Source organism: Chenopodium quinoa, unplaced genomic scaffold (genome assembly GCF_001683475.1).
Source record: "Chenopodium quinoa cultivar QQ74 unplaced genomic scaffold, ASM168347v1, whole genome shotgun sequence".
NCBI lineage: Eukaryota > Viridiplantae > Streptophyta > Magnoliopsida > Caryophyllales > Amaranthaceae > Chenopodium > Chenopodium quinoa.
The window spans coordinates 659483-680815 of record NW_018744693.1 but is presented as its reverse complement, the minus strand read 5'-3'; the positions used below and the strand labels follow the sequence as shown (position 1 = coordinate 680815).

Here is a 21333-nt window from a genome sequence, read left to right as displayed (position 1 = left end):
ATTCCAGTTCATAGTTAAAATCAATACAAGTTGGATTTTTTGGTATTCCAGTGGTTCTTTTCCTCTCCCCAGCGTACTTGTGTAACTTATGAAAATAAAACCCTAAACCCTAACCAACCCTAAACCCTAAACCCTAGACCCTAACCCATAACCCTAAACAGAGTAATAGTACCCTACATGCAGTTAACGATACTTTTGTTATATACAGATAAACATTTACCTAGTGAAAGCTTTGTAACTGTAGTGGTATAACTGTAAATTATAGTAATGTTAAAATAAGCCCAGTAACATATGGATGAATTGCTCATATAAGTATATAACAAGACAAAAAAACGCGAAATAGGTTTGAATGGGTACAATACCTTCACAATAACTACATAATATGTCCTAAATGTTAGATTTAAATTAGTTTGTAAATCAGTTAGGTTGTAACGGAAATACAATTATGTAATAATGAACAAATACAATATATGTTAGTATAAACAACAAGTGCAAATACAAACAACAAGTGCAAATACAAACAAACACTATATTTGAGTATCAATTTCTCAGGTGTAAAATTGTTAAAATCATTTCTTTGGTACTAATCAGTTAGTCCCCATAACTAAGTGTACAAGTACTAATCCAAAGGAAGCCAAAAGGTTATTTATTAACATCCACTATATAAGGTGAGTATAATTAGTAACACAATCAAATGGTACCCTTCTCAATCTCAGTTGAACCCTTCGTCATGGTAGTATAACTTACAAAGGTTATTTACATTAATAGTAAACTTAATTAAATAATACCCTTCTCAATATCAGTTGAACCTTTTACCGTCTGTATATTCAGGTGGTACCAATTTCCTTTTCAGTTGTACCCTCTGCATGTAAAGCAGGACAGGTATATGACAAATATTTTTCCATGATAGTTTACTATAACAATAGTTTATTCCGTTTCCATGCTAGTGGTACCCTTCTCCTTTTCAGTTGTACTCTTTGGTGGTTTAGTATAACAAAAGTTTATTCCATGCTAAGTGGTACCCTTTTCTGTTCCGGTTGAACCCTTTGCATTTTCAGTACAACCGATTTTATTCATTGCAACTGTAATCTTTTTCTCGAATGTAAATATACACGATCAACATAATGTGCACACACACACCCTCGCAAAAAAAAAAGGCTTTGATCTTTTAGATAAAAAAAGAAATAAATGTTAGACAATTCTTACACCCAATTTTATCCATTTCGAGGCACCGATTTTATTCATATAGTTAGAGGGTTTGATCTTTTACATCAAAAAACAACTAAATGTGCACACACACACCCTCGCAAAAAAGGGGATCAATGTACTACAGATCACAAATACATAATGTCATCCTCCAAAAAAATACCCCAGGTGCTAACATAAAAGTTCTATTACACATGAGCAAAATAATTACACCATTTTCTTCATGTATTGCATTTCATCATTACGATTTCACTACTTTGCAGACATCGTCACTTGGGTATTGGCTGTACCATTAGCGTGTTGGTTAGTGCCGTTAGGACGAATACGGAGTTCATGAGGATGCTGGTTTGGATGTAGATATTGATGGTGGTAAGCCTGAACATACTGCTGATGGTGGTAAGGACCAAAGGGTAGGAACACAGGCTTAGGAGCAATGGGTCTGTAATTTCCGGAAGCAGGTGGTGTTGCAGAATTAGGGGTACTAGGGGTCGCCACCGCCTCTGTACATGGAATGACTGGTCTGTAGTGATGATGGTAAACAGATTGTCCATCAGTCCCCGACATGTTGGCTGATGGAGTATGGGGGGTATTCGCACCTGACACACCAGAGAAATACCCTATTGATCCATCAGCATCCACCATCTGGATGCCTCCTATAGAGTGGGGGCTGTAAGGAAACACAAAACCGTGTGGTGGACCCATCTACAATAGACAAAACAAGACACACCAACAAAACACACCATAAAACACAAACCCATTGCAAACTATCAAACAACCATAAAAAAAAACTTAAAATACTAAACGAAAGATAACCTGAGAATATGAAGGTGTAGCATATGAAGGTGTACACTGTGAATCATTTTCAACCTGTGAGGATTTTTTTGTATTTCTCTTGTTGTTTGTCTTACCCCCTTTTGTAGACTTCTCAACACAAGAAGGGAATCTCACAGCAGTTGTTCTGTGAGCAGGCCTCTTCGGCATTGGGGGATCCTTTGGTACCTCAGAGCAGCTACCTTGTCTCTGTGTGGAAGGGGTAACAGGAGTTCCCTTCTCCCCTCGTCCTTCTCCTTGTGCATTACTACCATTGATCATCGATAGCTTTTCATCCACTTGAATTTCTAATAATTGCAGGCTTTGGATCACTAGATCAGTTGTGGTTTTATAAACACAGGCCTTCGTGCTAAGTGAACCAAACTTGACCATCATTTTATCATACCTACAAACCTCGTCAGTCTTGTTTGGGTCATGGTAAGCAACCTTAACCCTTGTGTGCTTCCTAATCACATCTTTCCTCCAACGCCTAAGAATGAATTTGTCAGGTATCTCATAGTGATCATTCAGCTTGTAAACCTTGATGATGTGACGACAAATAATATCGTGGCATTCAAAGTGCTTGCAGTTGCAACTAGCTTCTTTAGAAACACAATCGAAGGTTATTTTGTATCTCCGCTTCCGCTTTGAAGGTTTCTCCTTCGTACAGTTTTTCGGCTTGTACCAAACTCTATCCTCAACAACATGCTCAATGATACTCTCAGAAACAAGTCCTTTTTCAATTGGACTAACATAAAGGGACCGGCTACATTCACGCTGGACTTCTTTAAATTTTGCATCGGTATAGATCTTCTGGAATATAAGCTCAGCTGGGAAGTCACTGTAAGCCTTCCTCACATATCTCGCATTGTTATCATCAACTTTCTTTTCAGCTGTAGCTCTAACCTCAAGAGCCTCAACGTAACGCTCAACAAATTCATGCAGCAGGGTGTGTCTACTTAGATATCCATCAAAGAAGCTGTGAATGCTTTCCACTCTCTGCGTGGTCCTCATCCCAGCCCAAAACAAATGCTTGACAAACGCTGGAACCCACATTGCTCGTTCTTCATACAAGCCTGACAAACAGCAATTATAATTACTAAAATTACATTAAAACCAGACATACTTGCTGCAAAATTGATGACTCCAAAAATTAAAAATATAAAAACGACAAAATCAGCATTTCATATTACAAAACACCAACACAAACATTTTGCTCGAAGACAGCATTTCAAAATACAAAACACCAACACAAAACTAAACTAGAATCAAAATATGTCTCCAATTCAACTAAATTTTAACAGATGAACTAAGCTTAGTTTGCAAATACATTCACATTTACTTACATGCCAACCATTCATCATCTTCAACTTCGAATTTCTTGATAACGTCACGCCAACGTTCTTCATATTCCTCACAATCAAGACTATCATAAATAGCATGCTTCAGCGCCTCCTTCAGCTCCTGGTACTTCACATGCTTGCCTAACTTCTTTCCAAACTTGTTAATGATGTGCCAAATGCACCATCTATGGGTTGTTCCTTTCATAACAACCTTCAGAGCTTTCCTCATTGCCGGATCCTGGTCAGTAAGGATCCCAATAGGTTCTTTGTCGCCCATGCATCGAAGCCAATTTGAGAACACCCATTCAAAAGTCTCAGCATTCTCACGGGTGACAAGCGCACATCCAAAAAGAATGGTTTGCCCATGATGGTTCACTCCTACAAAGTTGCAAAAAGGAAGTTTGTATTCATTAGTCAAATAAGTGGAATCAAATACAACTACATCCCCAAACTCTTCGTAAGCCACCCTACTCCTTGCGTCTACCCACAACACATCCTTAAGCCTTCCTTCTTCATCAACTCGATATGTGTGAAAGAAATTTGAATTGTCATCTACCATTCTCTTAAAGTAAGAAAACATGGCTTTTGCATCACCTTCTTCAAATACCCTTTTCCTTTCCTTAGACACTTCATCATGTAAGTCTTTTTGCTCAAACTGCATCCCCTCCAACCCATTCCTGTGCCGAGCCATACTTTTGTAAATAGTAGAAACTGGCACCCCTGCCCTTCTTTCTTGAAATAGCTGCTTCACAATATGGGGATTTTCCACCAAAAACTTCTTCCGAAATTTACTTATACTCTTCGCTTTACTAGGGGTTGGACTATGCCCATCATGTTCCATTTTTGCCTTTGTTATCTCCCACTGACCTACACCATTCACATGTGCATATACAAACACAGGGCATTCACATTTTTTTGACTTTCGCTTAGGACACAACTCTTCATCCTCACTGATTTGAGCATCTGTGACTAAACCCACTTCACTCTTTTTCCTCTTTCGACCAGGCCTTCCATAACTTTCACATGTCCACCTACAATTCCTCTTTGCCCCTTTTCCATTATTTGCACCGCTTGCACGCACAACACCAAACCCATTCTGCTGCCCATATTCCCTGAAATACTTATCCACTTCTATCATGGACTCAAAAACCATTCCAATGGATGGAGGTGGCAAAGCAACATCCATCTCCACTTCACCAGCCTCCTCAATCTGAATACTGATGGAGACATTGCCCTTCCCTTTCGTTGGAGTCTTAAAGGACTCCTCCCCTACAATTACCTAGTACACCATAACATAATACATTCACCTCACAAAGGTCAGCATTAAACATTAGGTCTAAAAATTTTGAGCACTTAACAATAACATATACTCACACAACTAGTCGGAATAAGTAAAACGAAAAGTACATGATCATCTAACAGAGAGCACTGACTACAGGGAGGACGATGCAATTCTGAGCAATTACATGACATACCAATACAACCAATCAAGTTACATGTATATATTGCAAATTTCTCATACAATTGCGCAGCACAACGAAGTCAATTATGCAACTTTTCATACGATTGTAAATTTACAAACCCTAATTTCCCCTTCCCCCCAATTTTCAGACAAACCCAGAATTACATATCCAAATTTAAGCAATTAAACAGTCACCTGATTTAAAAGCAACTCCAATGCCGCTGCGCAGTCCACTTCTCCACAGTCGTCATCTACGGCCTCTGGGATGCTCGGACCTAACTCACCACCGCTGTTGTACCGCTCGATATCCTCAGTTGTTTCCAACAAATACTCCATTACACTCCAACTGAGAATACTGTAACTTTTTCTTTATTTTTTAAACTCCATTTTTAAGGTTTTTTGGAGCTCAACAATGGAAGAAAAGTTGGTCAGCTTTTCGACATTAACTTTTGGAGGAAGAAGCTTCTTTTTTTCAAAATTACAGTGGGTCTCTCTCTCAGGAAGTACAACTGGTGGGGAAGGGTGAATTGTTTTTTTTTTAATCAGCTATGGGTCCCACACCGTTACAAGTTTTTTACTATTCCGTTCACCTTTTCCCTCCATTTCCACAAACCGTTACAATAAAGTGGCTCTTTATTTACAATTTTGCCATGTTATGCACTTGCATATACATATCAAACCTCATTTAGTACTTCCTCCAAATAAATAGGATGAACCAATACATGATGTACTTCGTTCTCCCATGATAATATTGTTTTATTTGAAAAAAAAAACTCTTTGTATAATCTCCGTAATTAAATGAAGCAATTTCAATGGGACGGAGGAAGCATGCATAAGACATGGACTGTGGAGTTACTAGTGAGTAATGAATATGGACTACGTTGTATGAAAAAGACCTCTCCATTTATTAGAACAAATGGTATCTGGATGGGATCAGTGCAGAGCACTTGTTATAGTCGGTGCTCCCAATCTCCCACTGTACCAAATGCATCGCAATTACCAATAATTTATCTAAACCACCATTGTTTATTAATATTATATTTGAAATACTTTGAGATGAACATGTACCTAAAGAATTATACAGAAAATAAAGCTAGATGTATATATACTTCGTTTTTATTTTTTAATCAGATATATAGCACTACAAATACAACTCTTTAATAAGGAGTACTTACATTTTGTTCATCTTTATTTGTCTTGAATAAGATCATTTTACACTAATTTATTATGTGAAATTAGGCAATTTTCTCTTAAGAAATGAAAAGTATTCATCAAGGAAAAAAAAAGTCTCCTTGTTTTTCGTATTATATATGCTACTTCATATCACTATTACAAAATTATAGGAGTGTTGTACACATATTAATTGAATCAAATAAAAATATTTTTCTACGAAAATTCAATTGTTGTATACGGAGCACTCTTCAATTGCTGATTTATCAATAAGTTGAAGCTGTAAAGTTGTTTTACATGTACTTAATTTGCTTTTAATCTATAATATATACTACCTCTGTTAAATGTTATGTGCAAATTTGAAATAATAGTACCCAAATTGATTCTATAACGTATGGTTGTATACATATGTTTTTTTTAAACCAAGATATACGTATGTTTGTAACTCTGGCTTTCTTGTATACAAAAAAAAGTAATTTGTAACTCTGGTAAGATACAATCCTTTATAATTGGACATACATTACAAAAGCAAAATGATCACTAAAGAGCAAAATTAGTTATCTATTACTCCTTCCGTCCCTAAATTACATTCATGTTTGGAAATTTACACGGGAATTAAGGAGGAAAGAATAAGACAAATAACAATAATTAGATAATGCAATTGGAAGTACAAAACATTAGATAATATTTTTGAGTAAAACAAAGATAGATTAGTGATTACTATGACATGTCATCAATCCTTTGCAAAAAAAAAGGACCAATCACATGCTCCTAATTGAAATTTTTTAACCAATCATATTCATTGTAATTTGGTACAAGGATTATAAAAATTAAAGGCTGAAAAATTACATTAGTCAACCAAACATTAAAAGTGGAATGTAAATACATTAATTTTACATTAAAAGTACAACCGAAAAAGAGAGCGTATTTGGAATATTTAGAATAAAAAACTTACTAAAAATAAAAAGGTGAAATGTAATTTTAGAATACCCAAAATAGAAAGGAGGAATGTAATTTAGGGACGGAGAGAGTATCATATTATTCATATACAATTTAGGTGGCAATTTTAATGGGACAAAGGATAATAGTTCCTACGTTCTGTTAATATTGCAACAAGGAGGAAATTACGCATCCCAAAACACACTTTATATGCTAAATATCTATAATTGTGTAAGAGTTAAAATTATAAAAAATTAATATTGTGAAAGTATTTTATGAGACGAATCCAACAAGATCCCGCTTGACTATATTTTGCTTAACGTATAACTCATATTATATGGTCAAACAAGAGTGATAAATAGTGCTAAAAATCCATTATTGCAATATTAATAAAATGAAGGAAGTATTGTAAGTGAGTGACAATCCTCCCATTCTCACTCCACTCCTGAATCCCTCACATGACATGGCGTAAGATATGGTTTTAAGTCTTTTAACATTACATGACTCGCACACGTATTAATTGTCTTAATTCCACCACTTTTTGCCATATACTTCTACTTGCAAATTCCAATTCGAATTCTACGAATTCTAAAATACTTGTACAGTTGTACCAGTAAACATCCCGTTTTTTCTCAGCTTTATAACCCTCTCTTTCTCTCCCCTTAAACTCATCATCTACTCGGCAAACATGGCAGATTAGAAGTAATTCACCCAAATTACTCAGGTACTTTCTTATAACTGTGTTTTAATCTTTGTTTTGGTTGTCTAACATTATACATTCTCATTTTGATTTTATAATTGTATGTTTTTTTGAGAAAACTTCTTCCTATTTGTTTGTAGTATTTTGTTTATGATTTGTACAAATCACTGTGATTTGATAAGGAATTTTCAATGTTACTGGGGTTGAATTGATGGGAAAATTCAAATATTACTGGGGTTTTAAGATTAAACATCAAAGTTTAGAATTATTGGGATTTGAAGAGAAAATTAGAAGTTGTTTACATTTTTTATTATTTAATTTGGATTTTCTGGTACCTTTTTTATCAGGAAAAAAGGTAAAAGGATTTGATTGAGATACTAAAATGGATCCCAAATTATTGTTGGAATATGCAATATACATAAGTAGTTTTGGATAATGACTTTTCTACCCTTTTCGCAAATGTGTGGTTTTTGAGATTCCATAGAAAGTAGTCAATGTATTTATTTAATTTTGTTGAATTTGCTAAACAGATCATGTGTAATTAGCGTGCTTTTAGGACACTTAATTAAACCTTTATTTATTTGAATATTAGAACACTTAACCCCTTTTTAAAATGAAGATTAGGAACCTTAAACCTTTTTTTTATATGAAGATTAAGACACTAAAACACTACGAGTATTTTTTTTAAAAAAAAATGAAGGTTAGGATCCTTAAACCTTTATTTATATGAAGATTAAGACACTTAAACACTACAGAGTATTTTTTTTTAAATGAAAATTAGGATCCTTAAACCTTTATTTATATGAAGATTAAGACACTTAAACACCCTTCTTTTTTTAAATGAAGATTAGGATCCTTAAACCTTTATTTATATGAAGAATAAGACACTTAAACACCCACTTTTTATTTTTTTTTTAAATTTTTTTAAATGAAGATTAGGATCCTTAATTTTTTTTATTTATACTAATATTGAAGATTAGGACCCTTAAACTTTGTATTCATTTGTTTTTATTAGTGAAGATTAGGACCCTTAAACCCCCCCCCCCCCCCCCCCTCCCTCTTTTTTTTTTTTTTAGTGAAAATTAGGATCCCTAAACCTTTTTTTTCAAAATTTGGACCACCCTTTTTTATGTTAGTTTTTTTTTATTAATGAAGATTAGGACCCTTGAACTTATTATTCATTTATTTCTATTAATTAAGATTTGGAGTGTAGGACTCTTTTTACGTAATCAAGTGTATTTTTTTTATTAATTTATCATTTTAAATGAAGATTAAGACCCTTAGACCTTAAATTATTAAATTTATAAGAGTACCTTCTACATGTATGTGTATAATCTATAATATATTAAAGTTACTAGTACTTTGAGATCTCCTAGAATTTAGACCATGCACATGCTTGAGAAAGTGTTGACTTGTTGCCTACTTCCTAAATCTCACTTTTGTAAGTTCCCATCATTCCAAAAATGTTAACTTTCATTTTCAATCTGTCCAAAAAAAGAAATACAATAATCTTAGATTGTATACTTTAGAGCTAATACTATTGGCATTATGAGCTTTTGTTACAAGAAAGGATTCAATATCAACTTTTGGCTTACCTAAACAGTTTCTTAGAATCTGAAGTGAAAAAAACAAGCTGAAAGGAATAAACAAAGTCTTGAATCTTGATCAATTTACTTACCATCAGGTTACTTCTAACTTTTTTTGAAGTTCAGCAACTCTTATTTCATCTACTGCTTTCTGAATCCGCTTTACGTGGATGAAATTTTGGATTTAGTTGTTAGTTCGTTAGGATAGTGTGACAACGACCATACCACATGATTTAATTTGTTTTTATGCATGTAATATTTGCAATGAACCTTCTTTTATTGTGCTGAATTTTTCTTTTTCTGATCCATGGCATTTTGTAAAACTGTGTTAATGTTCAGTAAAACTTTTTTCCAGCTTGACTAGAAAGTATGAACACTCTATCAAGGGATCCTGTTTACACTGGCTCAAGAACATTTATTTCTTGCAAGTTTGCTAGTCCCCCCCACCCAAGATCTGCTGGAGAAAAGTCTCCACTCTTCTCTATTAGACCTGCAGGACTATCTGCATCCAGCTCTTGAACTCTTGGATTTGACTTAATTTTTAAAAACTTCAAATAAGACAAAACAACCAAGCTCTTCAAAGTAACTCGGTCCAACCCTTAGATGCACAGGCCACAACTCCAAGTAACATGAGCCCTGTTGTTCATGTGGTTCATTTTGCTTGCTGTTATGACCTGAGTTTCTGAAATGGTTTTACAAGATCTGGAATTTTTTATCTTGATTTTTGTTAAACTGTGACACCACTATCATAGTGTTAGCGGACAGTGTCCTCCCTGTATTATGCTGACCATCAATACATTAGACTATGACTACGTATTTGCTTTTAATTAGACCGCACAAGATAATTTTTGGGGAGTACATAGGAACATAACATCTCTATATCACTTGAAGAAGAAAGCTTATATTTTCTTTTAATCATTGGCTTGATGTGTTATTTCCCCTTACTGATATTATTTTCTAATTTATTTGTATAACTACCCTACCATACCGTTTCTCCAACGCTTCTAACCAAGCTCCTGCCCATGGTGGGATGAATGGATTAGACTGCCTGTTTCAATGCCTGTGGCCTCAAGTCCTTAACCCTAGAATTGCAAAGAGGTTATTTCTTATTATTTCTCAATCTAAATGGCAATTGACCAGACCACAAAACAGTAATATAAAGTTGAATATTCCATTTATTATTATGTCATCCATTTATATTGCAATATCTCCAAATATTAATTGTTATCTTCTTAATTTTAGGTATTGCAAACTTGCAAGCCAATTTGTCATCCGCACCCAGCTAGCAGCATTGCCCATCGGCCAACCTAACCATGAACAATTTGAAACTGGGAGTACATGTGGTTAGTGCACATGATCTTATGCCAAAAGATGGCCAAGGATCATCAAGTGCATTTGCTGAGCTTCATTTTGATGGACAGAAATTCCGAACCACTGTCAAGGAAAAGGATCTCAGCCCAGTTTGGGACGAGACCTTCTATTTCAATATATCTGATCCATCTGTCCTACCTCATCTAGCTCTTGATGTTTATGTATACAATCATAACAGAGCCACAAACTCAAGGTCATTTCTTGGTAAGGTCTCTCTTAGTGGGACTTCATTTGTTCCCCACTCTGATGCAGTTGTCTTGCATTACCCTCTGGAAAAGCGTGGCATCTTCTCTCGCATCAAAGGAGAGCTTGGTCTCAAAGTTTTTATCACAAATGATCCAACCATTAAGTCGTCCACTCCTGCTGCTGAAACTAATGTAATACACAACCATGCTCAGGCTCCAAAATCTGAAGTCAGACACACTTTCCGTCATTTACCTAACACCAGCCATTCTCATTCTCATGATCATTCCCATTCCCATTCTCATTCTCATCCGCAGCCTCATCCTCATCAAGACCATCAACATAATCATGGTGGTCCTGTGAACACTTCTCGTGAGGCAACTTATCAAGAAGTTGAAGAAATGAAAATGAAAGCTCAAGCACCACCGCCCAAGATTGTCAGGATGCACTCTGCTTCTGCCGCACAACCAGTTGACTTTGCTCTCAAAGAGACCAGCCCATACCTTGGAGGGGGACGAGTAATTGGGGGACGTATTGTTCATGCTGATAAAACTTCAAGCACATATGATCTTGTGGAACGGATGCAGTTCCTTTATGTCAGAGTTGTTAAAGCCCATGATCTTCCTAATATGGATCTTACTGGTAGTATTGACCCTTTTGTGGAGGTGAGAATAGGAAACTATAAAGGTGTGACCAAGCACCTAGATAAGAATGATCATCCGGAATGGAATGTGGTGTTTGCCTTTTCAAAGGATCGTTTGCAGGCCTCAGTTCTTGAAGTAAAGGTCAAGGACAAGGATTTAATTAAAGATGATTTCGTTGGCATTGTAAGATTTGATTTGCATGAGGTGCCAAGCAGGGTTCCCCCAGATAGTCCATTAGCTCCTCAATGGTACCGTCTTGAGGATAAGAAGGGTGAAAAGGTAAAAGGTGAATTAATGCTTGCTGTCTGGCTTGGTACTCAAGCTGATGAAGCATATTCAGAAGCATGGCATTCAGATACAGCTGGTATTGATATTCAGTCTTCTGCTGCTTCAGCACTTCTGCGCTCAAAGGTTTATCATGCCCCAAGGCTGTGGTATGTACGTGTTAATGTTATTGAAGCACAGGATTTGATACCTAATGAAAAAAACCGATTTCCTGAAGTTTTCTGCAAGGCACAGATTGGTCACCAAATTATGAAGACTAAACCTGTTCAGGCTCGTACACTGAACTCCCTTTGGAATGAGGATCTACTGTTTGTTGCAGCAGAGCCCTTTGATGACCATCTGGTTCTCACTGTTGAGGATCGTGTGGCTCCTGGTAAAGATGAGATCATTGGAAGAGTTATCATCCCCTTGACTCAAGTCGATAGGCGTGCAGATGACCGGCTCATTCCTTCTCGGTGGTTTCATCTTGAGAAGCCGGTTGCTGTGGATATTGACCAACTGAAGAAAGAGAAGTTTGCGAGCCGGCTTCATATTCGTGTGTGTTTAGATGGAGGTTACCATGTTCTTGATGAGTCCACTCATTACAGCAGTGATCTTCGCCCCACAGCAAAACAGCTCTGGAAGCCTACTATAGGTGTCTTAGAATTGGGCATATTAAGTGCTGAAGGACTCCACCCGATGAAAACAAGGGATGGGAGAGGTACATCAGATACGTATTGTGTTGCGAAGTATGGTCATAAGTGGGTCAGAACAAGAACACTGGTTGACAGCCTCTCTCCAAAATACAATGAGCAGTATACTTGGGAAGTTTTTGACCCTGCAACCGTTATAACAGTGGGTGTGTTTGACAACTGTCAAATTGGAGGGAAGGAATCAAGTGGAGTGCACAAGGACGTCAAGATAGGGAAGGTACGGATACGTATCTCTACCCTTGAAACTGGCCGTATCTATACACATTCATATCCCTTGCTTGTTCTTCAACCAAACGGAGTTAAAAAGATGGGGGAGCTGCATTTGGCTCTTAGGTATTCCTGCACTTCATTTGCGAACATGATGTATCAGTATTCACGTCCCCTCTTACCAAAAATGCACTATGTTAGACCCTTCACAGTAATGCAGCAGGACATGCTACGTTTTCAAGCCATGAATATAGTTGCTATGAGGCTTGGCCGAGCAGAACCTCCACTCCGAAAGGAGGTGGTGGAGTACATGTCTGATGTGGATGCCCATCTCTGGAGCATGCGGAGAAGCAAGGCAAATTTCTTCCGCCTCATGTCAGTCTTCTCAGGATTATTTGCTGTTGGTAAATGGTTTGGTGATGTATGCATGTGGAGAAATCCTATAACCACAGTCCTCGTGCACATTCTCTTTCTTATGCTCGTTTGCTTTCCCGAGCTGATCTTGCCTACAGTCTTCCTCTACATGTTTTTGATCGGGATTTGGAACTATAGGTACCGCCCTAGGTACCCTCCACATATGAATATTAAGATCTCACAGGCTGATACTTCCCTTCCTGATGAACTTGATGAGGAGTTTGACACTTTCCCAACTAGCAAGAGTCCGGAGCTTGTGAGAATGAGGTATGATCGGCTGAGGAGTGTGGCTGGAAGGATTCAAACCGTGGTTGGTGATGTTGCAACTCAAGGTGAGCGGTTCCAGGCTCTCTTAAGCTGGCGGGATCCACGTGCTACAGCCATCTTTGTGACGTTCTGTCTTGTTGCTGCTATTGTGCTGTATGTTACTCCATTTCAAGTGATTGCTGCTTTAGCTGGGTTCTACGCCCTGAGACATCCTAGGTTTCGTTATCGCTTGCCTTCAGTGCCCATCAACTTCTTCCGTCGTCTGCCTGCTAGGACTGACAGTATGCTGTAGATTTGAGGTCAGATTATTTAAGGCATGTCCTAGATCTTGCTTTAACTTTTGATTTTTAAGTTTTTGTGTAGTTTTTTTTAGTGGTTTGCCTTTACAGCAAGCATTTTGTACAATAATAAACCGTACAACCATATGAGTAAATTAACTATGAAGTGCTTGTGGGTTTCCTTTCTGAAGTGTTGTCTACCCTAACAGAATAGATTGGAAATTTGTGCTAGTTTTCTTTTCTTTTGTTTTGTTCTGTTTTTCTAGTCCCTGCCCATACGGTGTAAATTGGAATACGGACATAACTAAGTACGCGTTGTGCTTTAAGACTGCGTACGCGTACATAGATGACCAGATGAGAGGCCTTTAATCAAGGGTTACAGAGTACCCAAAAAAAAATATACTCTGTAACAATTTTGACAACTACCAAACCAGATGGTATACCGTAGCTAATCTTGATTATTAGGAAACAATCCTAACTTACGTACTGAATACTGATTACTGAATCTTTAGATGTTCTGGGGTATTCTCTAAATCAAAACCTAATTTATGTAAAATACTTCGTAATATTTATACTCCGTAATTTAATTTTCAAATATATCAAAATCTTACTTGATCAAAACTAGACAGTATGTAAAATATACCACAATATTTATAATTTCCCAAATTTCAAAATCTCACTTAATCAGAACCTTATAAGTTATAACAGTATTAAAAATATACCACAATATTTATAATTTCCCAAATCTCAAATAATTTCAAAATCTCAATAAATCAAAACCTTATAAAAACGATATGTAAAAGATACCACAATATTTATAATTTCCCAAATCTCAAATATTTCAAAACTTACTTAATCAAAACCTTATAACAGTATGTAAAATATACCACAGTATTTATTATCTCCCTAATCTCAAATATTTCAAATCTCCTAACAGTAATGAATATTATTTTATTTTATTTTTTAAATAACATAACAGTAATGAATATTATAATTGTAATCAATATATAATTTGACTAATTAAAGGTCATAATTTAAATTTGAAAAGCAAAAGGGATTAAAGTGAACAATCAACACCTCACCAGGCCACCACCTCATAAAGAATATTCTTACTTGAACACCTAAAACTAGTCAAATTAAACGCGTTTAAAATACTTAACAACCAATAATAAAACGAAAGCAAAGAGTATCAAACTTGTATTCATACAAATTAATGACCCACTTTACATTAATCCAGTAACAATGAAAAAGAAATGAGATATTAAAATAAGGCAAGTGTAATTAGCAAGGAAAGTTAAAAAGCCTTAAACTAATGATATTAGGGGAGAAATCATATCAAAGTATAATCATCATTCTTCTACTATTTTAACAGCCACCATCAAATAAACAAATACAACCAGCAGAGATTATTAATCCAACCACCGGAGTCGGCGTCGAACGCGGTAACCTTAGAGGTAAGCATGTCATTTTAAGGAGGAGTTAAATACAAGTATGACAAAGGTTTAAATCAATAGATGGTCCAATATTATTCCTTGATAATTTTTGTTTTATAACAACAGACTATGCACGTGTATAAGCTGTTTCCGACCCTTTTGCCTATTAGAGGGGTTGTAACAGATTGGAGGGACCAGATCCTGTGTTCTCTGATCTTATATTATACGATGTAATGTTATACTTTGAAATATAAACATGGGAATTTCAAGTTAATGATTACTTAATCGTTAATATATTATGATATAATGGTTGTTACCAACAACTTGTCATGATGGTCGTGACTGCGACGTCTAGCCGGCTGTTGTTTTACTCCAATTAAAATGGAAATATTTATCTGATCGCGTAGTTTTTTATGTGTTTAAGTCTCTCTATAAGTAATGTTTTTATACGATTTGGGCAGTGCTCATGTACAGGCTTGCAAGTTATAAACGTGCCTGCCAACTTTTCGAGGATTACCGTTGAAGTTATAAAGGCAGGAGATTAGCCGAGAGGTTTAGCTTTGTATAGAGAGCTCACAAAAAAATGGAGAGGAAAAAATCAGAGGAGCAGTGCTTCTTTGATCCGTGTCTGTTCAGAAATCTCAAGAGAATTTCCACGGTTGTTTGTCTTCTTTTGATACTTTTTATCTGGTGTTCGTCTACCATACTTATATCAGGTTCGATTTTTCATGTTTGTGTAAGGTCTAGGAAGCTTAACGACCCCAACTGTATTTCTTTTGGTGGTCCTGGTATATCCACAAATTCCGGTTTTACTCTTTCTTTGATTAATGAAAGTTCTGAAAGTCCTGTTTACCAAAGTAACACCCAGATAAACCCTGTTTTTTCATCTGTTAGTCCTTCAACTGCAGCTGAAAACAACACAAGTTTTGCTGCAGAAGATGAGATTAAGGAGGATGTAAATATAACCCAAAATTCTGTAGTTTCTTCTTCTGTCAGCCCTGTAACCACCCCGGTTTCAGATATTGGGGATAGCCCTGATATCCGACTTTCTGTAAGTAGCAAGAGCCAAACTAGTGATGAAAGTGCGGAAGATGAGCTGATGATACCATCACCAGCGTTGGGAGATTCTGTGTTTACAAAGCCAGTTATCCGGAAGGGCATAGACAAGGCTAAGGCAGAGGAGACAGCGAACTCTAGGTTGGCTGTGGAGGGGCAATTAGCGATCTTGCGATCCTACACTGCAAAGTCAAAGCCCTCCAGCTGTGAGGGACGAGGGATATATGTGTATGACTTGCCTCCTAAGTTCAACACGGATTTGCTAGCTAAGTGCAATGAGATGATGGCGTGGATTGACTTCTGTAAATACTTCACAAATGAAGCAATGGGTGAGCCTATACCAGCATTGGGGAAAGGATGGTATAACAGCCATCAGTTTTCGCTAGAGCCAATATTCCACAATCGTATCCTGAAGCATCCTTGCAGAGTTCAGGAGGCAGAGAAGGCCAAGGTTTTCTATGTTCCTTTCTATGGTGCAATAGATATGATAAGATGTCATTTTAGTAAGGATGGCAGCGGCATGAATGATTCAGATGTTCTCTCTAAGGAAATCGTTGAGTGGCTCAAGCAGCAGATGATGTGGAAGAGAAACTCTGGGTTAGATCATGTGTTTGTTCTAGGGAAAATCTCTTGGGATTTCAGGAGGACGGAGAATGTGTCATGGGGGAGCCCCCTATTAGAGCTCGAGGAGCTCCAAAACCCAATGAAGCTTTTAATTGAACGACAACCTTGGAATATCAACGAGGTTGGTGTCCCATACCCAACATACTTCCATCCTAGATCAGATGAAGAGATCATTGCATGGCAGGAGAAAACCAGGAAGCTGAAAAGAAAGTACTTAATCAGCTTTGCCGGGACTCCACACAAGCGCTGGGAGAGCATAAGATCGATTCTCATTGAGCAGTGCACTGCTGCCCCCAAGGCGTGCAACTTCTTGAATTGTATAGGAGAATCATGTGTTGAATCAGCACCTGTTGAGAAACTTTTCATGGCAACAGAGTTTTGCCTGCAGCCTCCCGGGGATAGTCCTACAAGAAAGTCGATGTTTGATTCTCTCATTGCTGGCTGCATCCCTGTGGTCTTTGATCCTTTCACGGCACACTACCAATATCCGTGGCATTTTCCTGAGGATCACAGGAAGTATTCGGTGTATATAGACCAAGATGAGGTAAAGTTGTCAGGAGTAAATGTAATAGAGAAGCTTGTGAAGATCCCTCTGAAAGAGAGGCAACAGATGAGGAAGTATATCATTGATGAGTTGATGCCTAGGTTGGTTTATGCACAAGCTGACGCCAAGTTAGAAAAATTCGAAGATGCATTCACTCTAGCTGTGAATAATCTGCTTGAAAGGGCGATTATCAAATTCCCTTGAGTAGGAAATTAAAGGTTGTTTTATTCTTTTTAGAAACTAAGCTAGATTTTTTTTCTTTTTTCATTGGTTAGAAAAAATTGTCGTTAATAGAAAGTCATACAGTATTTACAAATTACAACAACAATTGCAAATTTGCTAAGCATTGAAGCAAAATTGAAGACAATTTTTGCAATCCATTTTTTTTTTTTATTATTAAGATTTTTGTTTTTGTAAAGATTTTTTATAAAGATGATTCTTTGGCACATGTACAACTCCAAGTCTTTAGCTGCAGATCTGTATATGAGGCATCTTAGGTTTCGTCATAGGTTTGCCTTTAATGCCCCCTCAACTTATGCTGTCTTCTGCTTTGCTAACACATATAGTATTCTGAAATTTTAAGGTTAAATTATTCCTGTTATATTAGAGATCTCATTTTCAACCTTTGACTGAAATTATTGTGTAGTTTTCCACTTGTTCTGCTGAGCACTTTGTTAATAATGCTGTGTGCAGATAACAATATATAGCTGAGCCATATCAGAAGTTAATACGACGTAGTTGCAATTATTATTGTTGTACAGAGGAGTTGTTACGTGTTAAAAATTGTAAGTATTACCTAGACGACTCATTCAGTACTGGAACATATATGTCGTAGGAGTCTTAGTTGGAAATCGTTCCTACATCTTAACAAGGTTTTTGCATATGCAGGGTAAGGGCAGGCGCAGGGGCGTACATGCATTGTCTTAATCCTATGGTAAGTAGCAAATTCTAGCCAATGTTTAAAATAATGAGTTTAAACAATTAACATCTGCTACTTTACTGTATATACAAGTATTTTAAGTGTTGACCATTGGTGCAATTAAGATCATTAGATTCTTCAAGGTAAAGAATATTAGAATAATGAATATAAGAGTTAATTGTAATTTAGCTCCCTTGGAAAAGGACAGCTTAACTATCACATGATACAGGATGATAGTTAAAATATCAAAGGTCAGAAGAATACAAATTTTATTTGGAGTATTGAAGTATGAAAGAACATGACATTATGGTAGCCTAGCTGGGCTTCATCAAGTTTAAGTGGAGCTCGCTCGTTTCGTGACCTTGTTCCGGTAACCAACAGCTGATTCCGAAAAACTAGCTGTCAAATATTTTGATTACGTGAAGCCGAATAAAAGGTTCGTGCCAAAGATGAAGGAAATCAGTTGAGTAGAATCACAAGCAATGACCAGATCCTGAAAATTGTCATCATTGACTTATAATATAATCATACATTAGCTTTTGATTTATTGTTGAATGCCAACGACTAACATATCATATGGTCATGAAATTTGGTAATTTAGTGTCAATTATTTGTTGTTAGATCATTATGATGAAATCATATAGCACGTCGATCAGTGAGGAGCTTATGACAGGTTTCTGCTTCAATATGCTGACCAATTTATAATAAATTAAGACCAATAATACTATTGTATTCTAACATGTTTATGCTTCTATGATATGTCACCTTGGATTGCACATTATATTGTTAGCTGAAGGACGTGCAGGTCTGTAAGTTTTCGACGTGCCATCAGTTACTGCAGACTACTCTTAGAACTTTTTCGTCGTACAAAACTAGGAGCTAACATGGCTAAGAGTAATAACATCAGATATCTTCCAAATGGCAGTCTCATTGTCTAAGAAGAAATCAAAGAAATCATACAAGAAAGAGGAAGAGCGCGGCTTAATTAAGTCATGTCTGTTTAATTTTCTGAGCAGAATTCCTGTGACTTTACTTTTTATTATTATCATCTTCATATGGTCTTCTTCCACCACTATAATTTCCGGTTCTATTTTCCATGTTTGTGTAACGTCTAGGAAACTTAACAACCTCTACTGTCTTTCTGCTGGTGCTCAACCTTCCGGCTTTGATATTCCTTTGATTAGCAATAGCTCTGAATTTTCAGCTGTTCAAAGAAGCACAAATTTAGTCCTGAATAACAGCCAGAAAGCGCCTGTGTTTTCGCCTGTTAGCCTTTTAACTGCAGCTGAAAACACCAAAAACTCTGCTTCTGAAGAAAAGACTGAAGGGGCTGTACAATTAACCCGAAACACAGCAGTTATTAATCCAATCAGGGACAGCATTGATATTCAACTGCCTGTAGTAAATGATGGAAGTACAAAAGAGTTAATGATATCATCCCAATCGTCGAGCTTGTATCAGTTTTCAAAGCCAGTCCTCCGGAAGGGCATAGGTAAGGAAAAGGCAGAGGAGATAGCAAATGCTAGGAAGAACGTCGAAGAACAACTAGCAACCTTGCGAACCTACATTGCAAAGGAAAAGCCCTTAAATTGTGAGGGAAGAGGTATATATGTGTATGACCTGCCTTCCAAGTTCAACAAGGATTTGTTAGCCAAGTGCAATGAGATGATGTCGTGGCTCGACTTTTGTAAGTACTTCACCAACGGTGCAATGGGTGAGCCTATGCCAGAGCTAGGGGAAGGGTGGTATAACACCTACCAGTATTCCCTGGAGCCAATATTCCACAATCGCGTACTCAAACACCCTTGTAGAGTCCACAATGCAGAGGAGGCCAAGCTTTTTTTTGTGCCCTTCTACGGTGGGATGGATATATTAAGGTGGCACTTTAATAAGGCCCCTATTAACGTGAAGGATTCACTCTCTGAGGAGCTTGTAGAGTGGCTTGAACCGTATGAGACGTGGAGGAGAAACTTTGGGTTGGATCATGTGTTTGTCCTAGGAAAAATCTCTTGGGATTTCAGGAGGTGGGAGAATGTCTCCTGGGGGAGCCGCCTCTTAGAGCTAGATGAGCTCCAAAACCCGATGAAGCTCTTGATAGAACGACAACCTTGGCATCCCAACGACGTGGGAATCCCACACCCAACCAACTTCCACCCAAAGTCAGATGAAGAGATCATAGCATGGCAGGAGAAAATCAAGCAGATGAATCGGATGAACTTGATCAGCTTTGCAGGTGCACCGCGCAGGGCCTTGGGGAGCATAAGATCAGTCCTAATCGAGCAATGCGCTTCTGCCCCTAGAGTGTGCAACTTCTTAGACTGTGGAGAACAGAAATGTGCTGATTCTGCAGCTGTAATGAAACTTTTCATGGAATCAGAATTCTGCCTGCAGCCTGCAGGGGATAGTCCAACAAGAAAATCAGTGTTTGATGCCCTCATTGCTGGCTGTATTCCGGTTGTCTTTGATCCTTTCACAGCACACTACCAATATCCCTGGCATTTGCCCGAGGATCACAGGAAGTATTCAGTGTATTTAGACCAAGAGGAGGTAAAGATGTCCGAGATGAACGTGGTAAACGAGCTTCTGAAAATCCCTCTAGTGGAAAGGCAACAGATGAGGAACTATATAATCGAGGAACTGATGCCTCGGTTGGTTTATGCACATGAAGACGCTAAGCTAACACGATTTGATGATGCATTTACATTATCTGTAAATAATCTGCTTGAAAGGGCTGTTAGCAGATTATCTTAATAGGAATTAAAAGGCTTAATTTTATTTTTATTACTATAGTTATTCAAAGATGAGAGAATTGTTTCATCTTGCATTGTCAAAGATGCTGCTATTTCTGATTCTTTTGTTAAAGATGAGGAGTTGTATATATAAATATACAATGCTCAATTCTGAGGGACAAATGATGAAGTACAACATTACAGTTTTGGAATTTTGGCTTGTTACATTGAACTATAAGGTGGTGCAAGCCAGCAATTGTATAACTGTATGTTTACTTACAGTTACATGCACTTTCAGGCTCTATTTTTTTTTTTTTTTTTAAAAAAAAAGAACTTTTAGGGTCTAATAATAAAAAAAGGAACTTTTAGGCTCTAATAATAATAATAAAAAAAAAAGGAACCTTTAGGCTCTAATAATATTTGGGAAGCTCTGTTTTTTTATTTTGATTTTTTTTTATTATTTTATTAAAC

General features: G+C 37.0%; 3 protein-coding genes across 8 annotated transcripts; 2 read left to right on the top strand and 1 right to left on the bottom strand.

The window, feature by feature from the left end:
- Window positions 1–1458: 1458 nt before the first annotated feature.
- On the bottom strand, window positions 1459–5157 carry LOC110702277 (protein FAR1-RELATED SEQUENCE 5-like). The gene is made up of 4 exons (XM_021879981.1): window positions 5017–5157; window positions 3363–4638; window positions 2020–3092; window positions 1459–1908 (listed from the first exon to the last, which is right to left on the bottom strand). The coding sequence occupies exons 1-4, from the start codon at window positions 5155–5157 to the stop codon at window positions 1459–1461; spliced, it is 2940 nt and encodes a 979-aa protein (XP_021735673.1).
- A 2269-nt stretch (window positions 5158–7426) lies between these two features.
- Window positions 7427–13788, top strand: LOC110702450 (FT-interacting protein 1-like). Of its 3 annotated transcripts, none has more exons than XM_021880156.1 (2): window positions 7427–7654; window positions 10459–13788. In XM_021880156.1, the coding sequence occupies exon 2, from the start codon at window positions 10530–10532 to the stop codon at window positions 13569–13571; it is 3042 nt and encodes a 1013-aa protein (XP_021735848.1). In that variant the 5' UTR covers window positions 7427–7654; window positions 10459–10529; the 3' UTR covers window positions 13572–13788. The 3 variants fall into 3 exon arrangements, with proteins under 3 accessions (XP_021735848.1, XP_021735849.1, XP_021735850.1); XM_021880157.1 differs by lacking the exon at window positions 7427–7654 and adding an exon at window positions 8780–9314; XM_021880158.1 differs by lacking the exon at window positions 7427–7654 and adding an exon at window positions 9329–10314.
- A 950-nt stretch (window positions 13789–14738) lies between these two features.
- LOC110702449 (xyloglucan-specific galacturonosyltransferase 1-like) lies at window positions 14739–21178 on the top strand. 4 transcript variants are annotated; one of them, XR_002507466.1, is made up of 5 exons: window positions 14764–15011; window positions 15452–17432; window positions 17908–17999; window positions 18103–18148; window positions 18363–18411. XR_002507466.1 is itself a non-coding variant. In XM_021880155.1 (3 exons), exon 3 carries the CDS (start codon window positions 19052–19054, stop codon window positions 20882–20884), a length of 1833 nt encoding a protein of 610 aa, XP_021735847.1. In that variant the 5' UTR covers window positions 14739–15011; window positions 17908–17999; window positions 18103–19051; the 3' UTR covers window positions 20885–21178. The 4 variants fall into 4 exon arrangements, 2 of the variants coding, with proteins under 2 accessions (XP_021735847.1, XP_021735846.1); XR_002507465.1 differs by having other exon boundaries at window positions 18103–18411; XM_021880155.1 differs by lacking the exon at window positions 15452–17432 and having other exon boundaries at window positions 14739–15011; window positions 18103–21178.
- The last annotated feature ends 155 nt before the right edge of the window (window positions 21179–21333 follow it).

Coding starts and splice junctions, on each gene's coding strand:
- LOC110702277 (XM_021879981.1), bottom strand. CDS start 5,157: ATGGAGTATTTGTTGGAAACAACTGAGGATATCGAGCGGTACAACAGC. Junction 4,639..5,016: donor TGGAGTTGCTTTTAAATCAG/GTGACTGTTTAA, acceptor ATGGTGTACTAG/GTAATTGTAGGGGAGGAGTC. Junction 1,909..2,019: donor CTACACCTTCATATTCTCAG/GTTATCTTTCGT, acceptor TGTCTATTGTAG/ATGGGTCCACCACACGGTTT.
- LOC110702450 (XM_021880156.1), top strand. CDS start 10,530: ATGAACAATTTGAAACTGGGAGTACATGTGGTTAGTGCACATGATCTT.
- LOC110702449 (XM_021880154.1), top strand. CDS start 15,574: ATGGAGAGGAAAAAATCAGAGGAGCAGTGCTTCTTTGATCCGTGTCTG.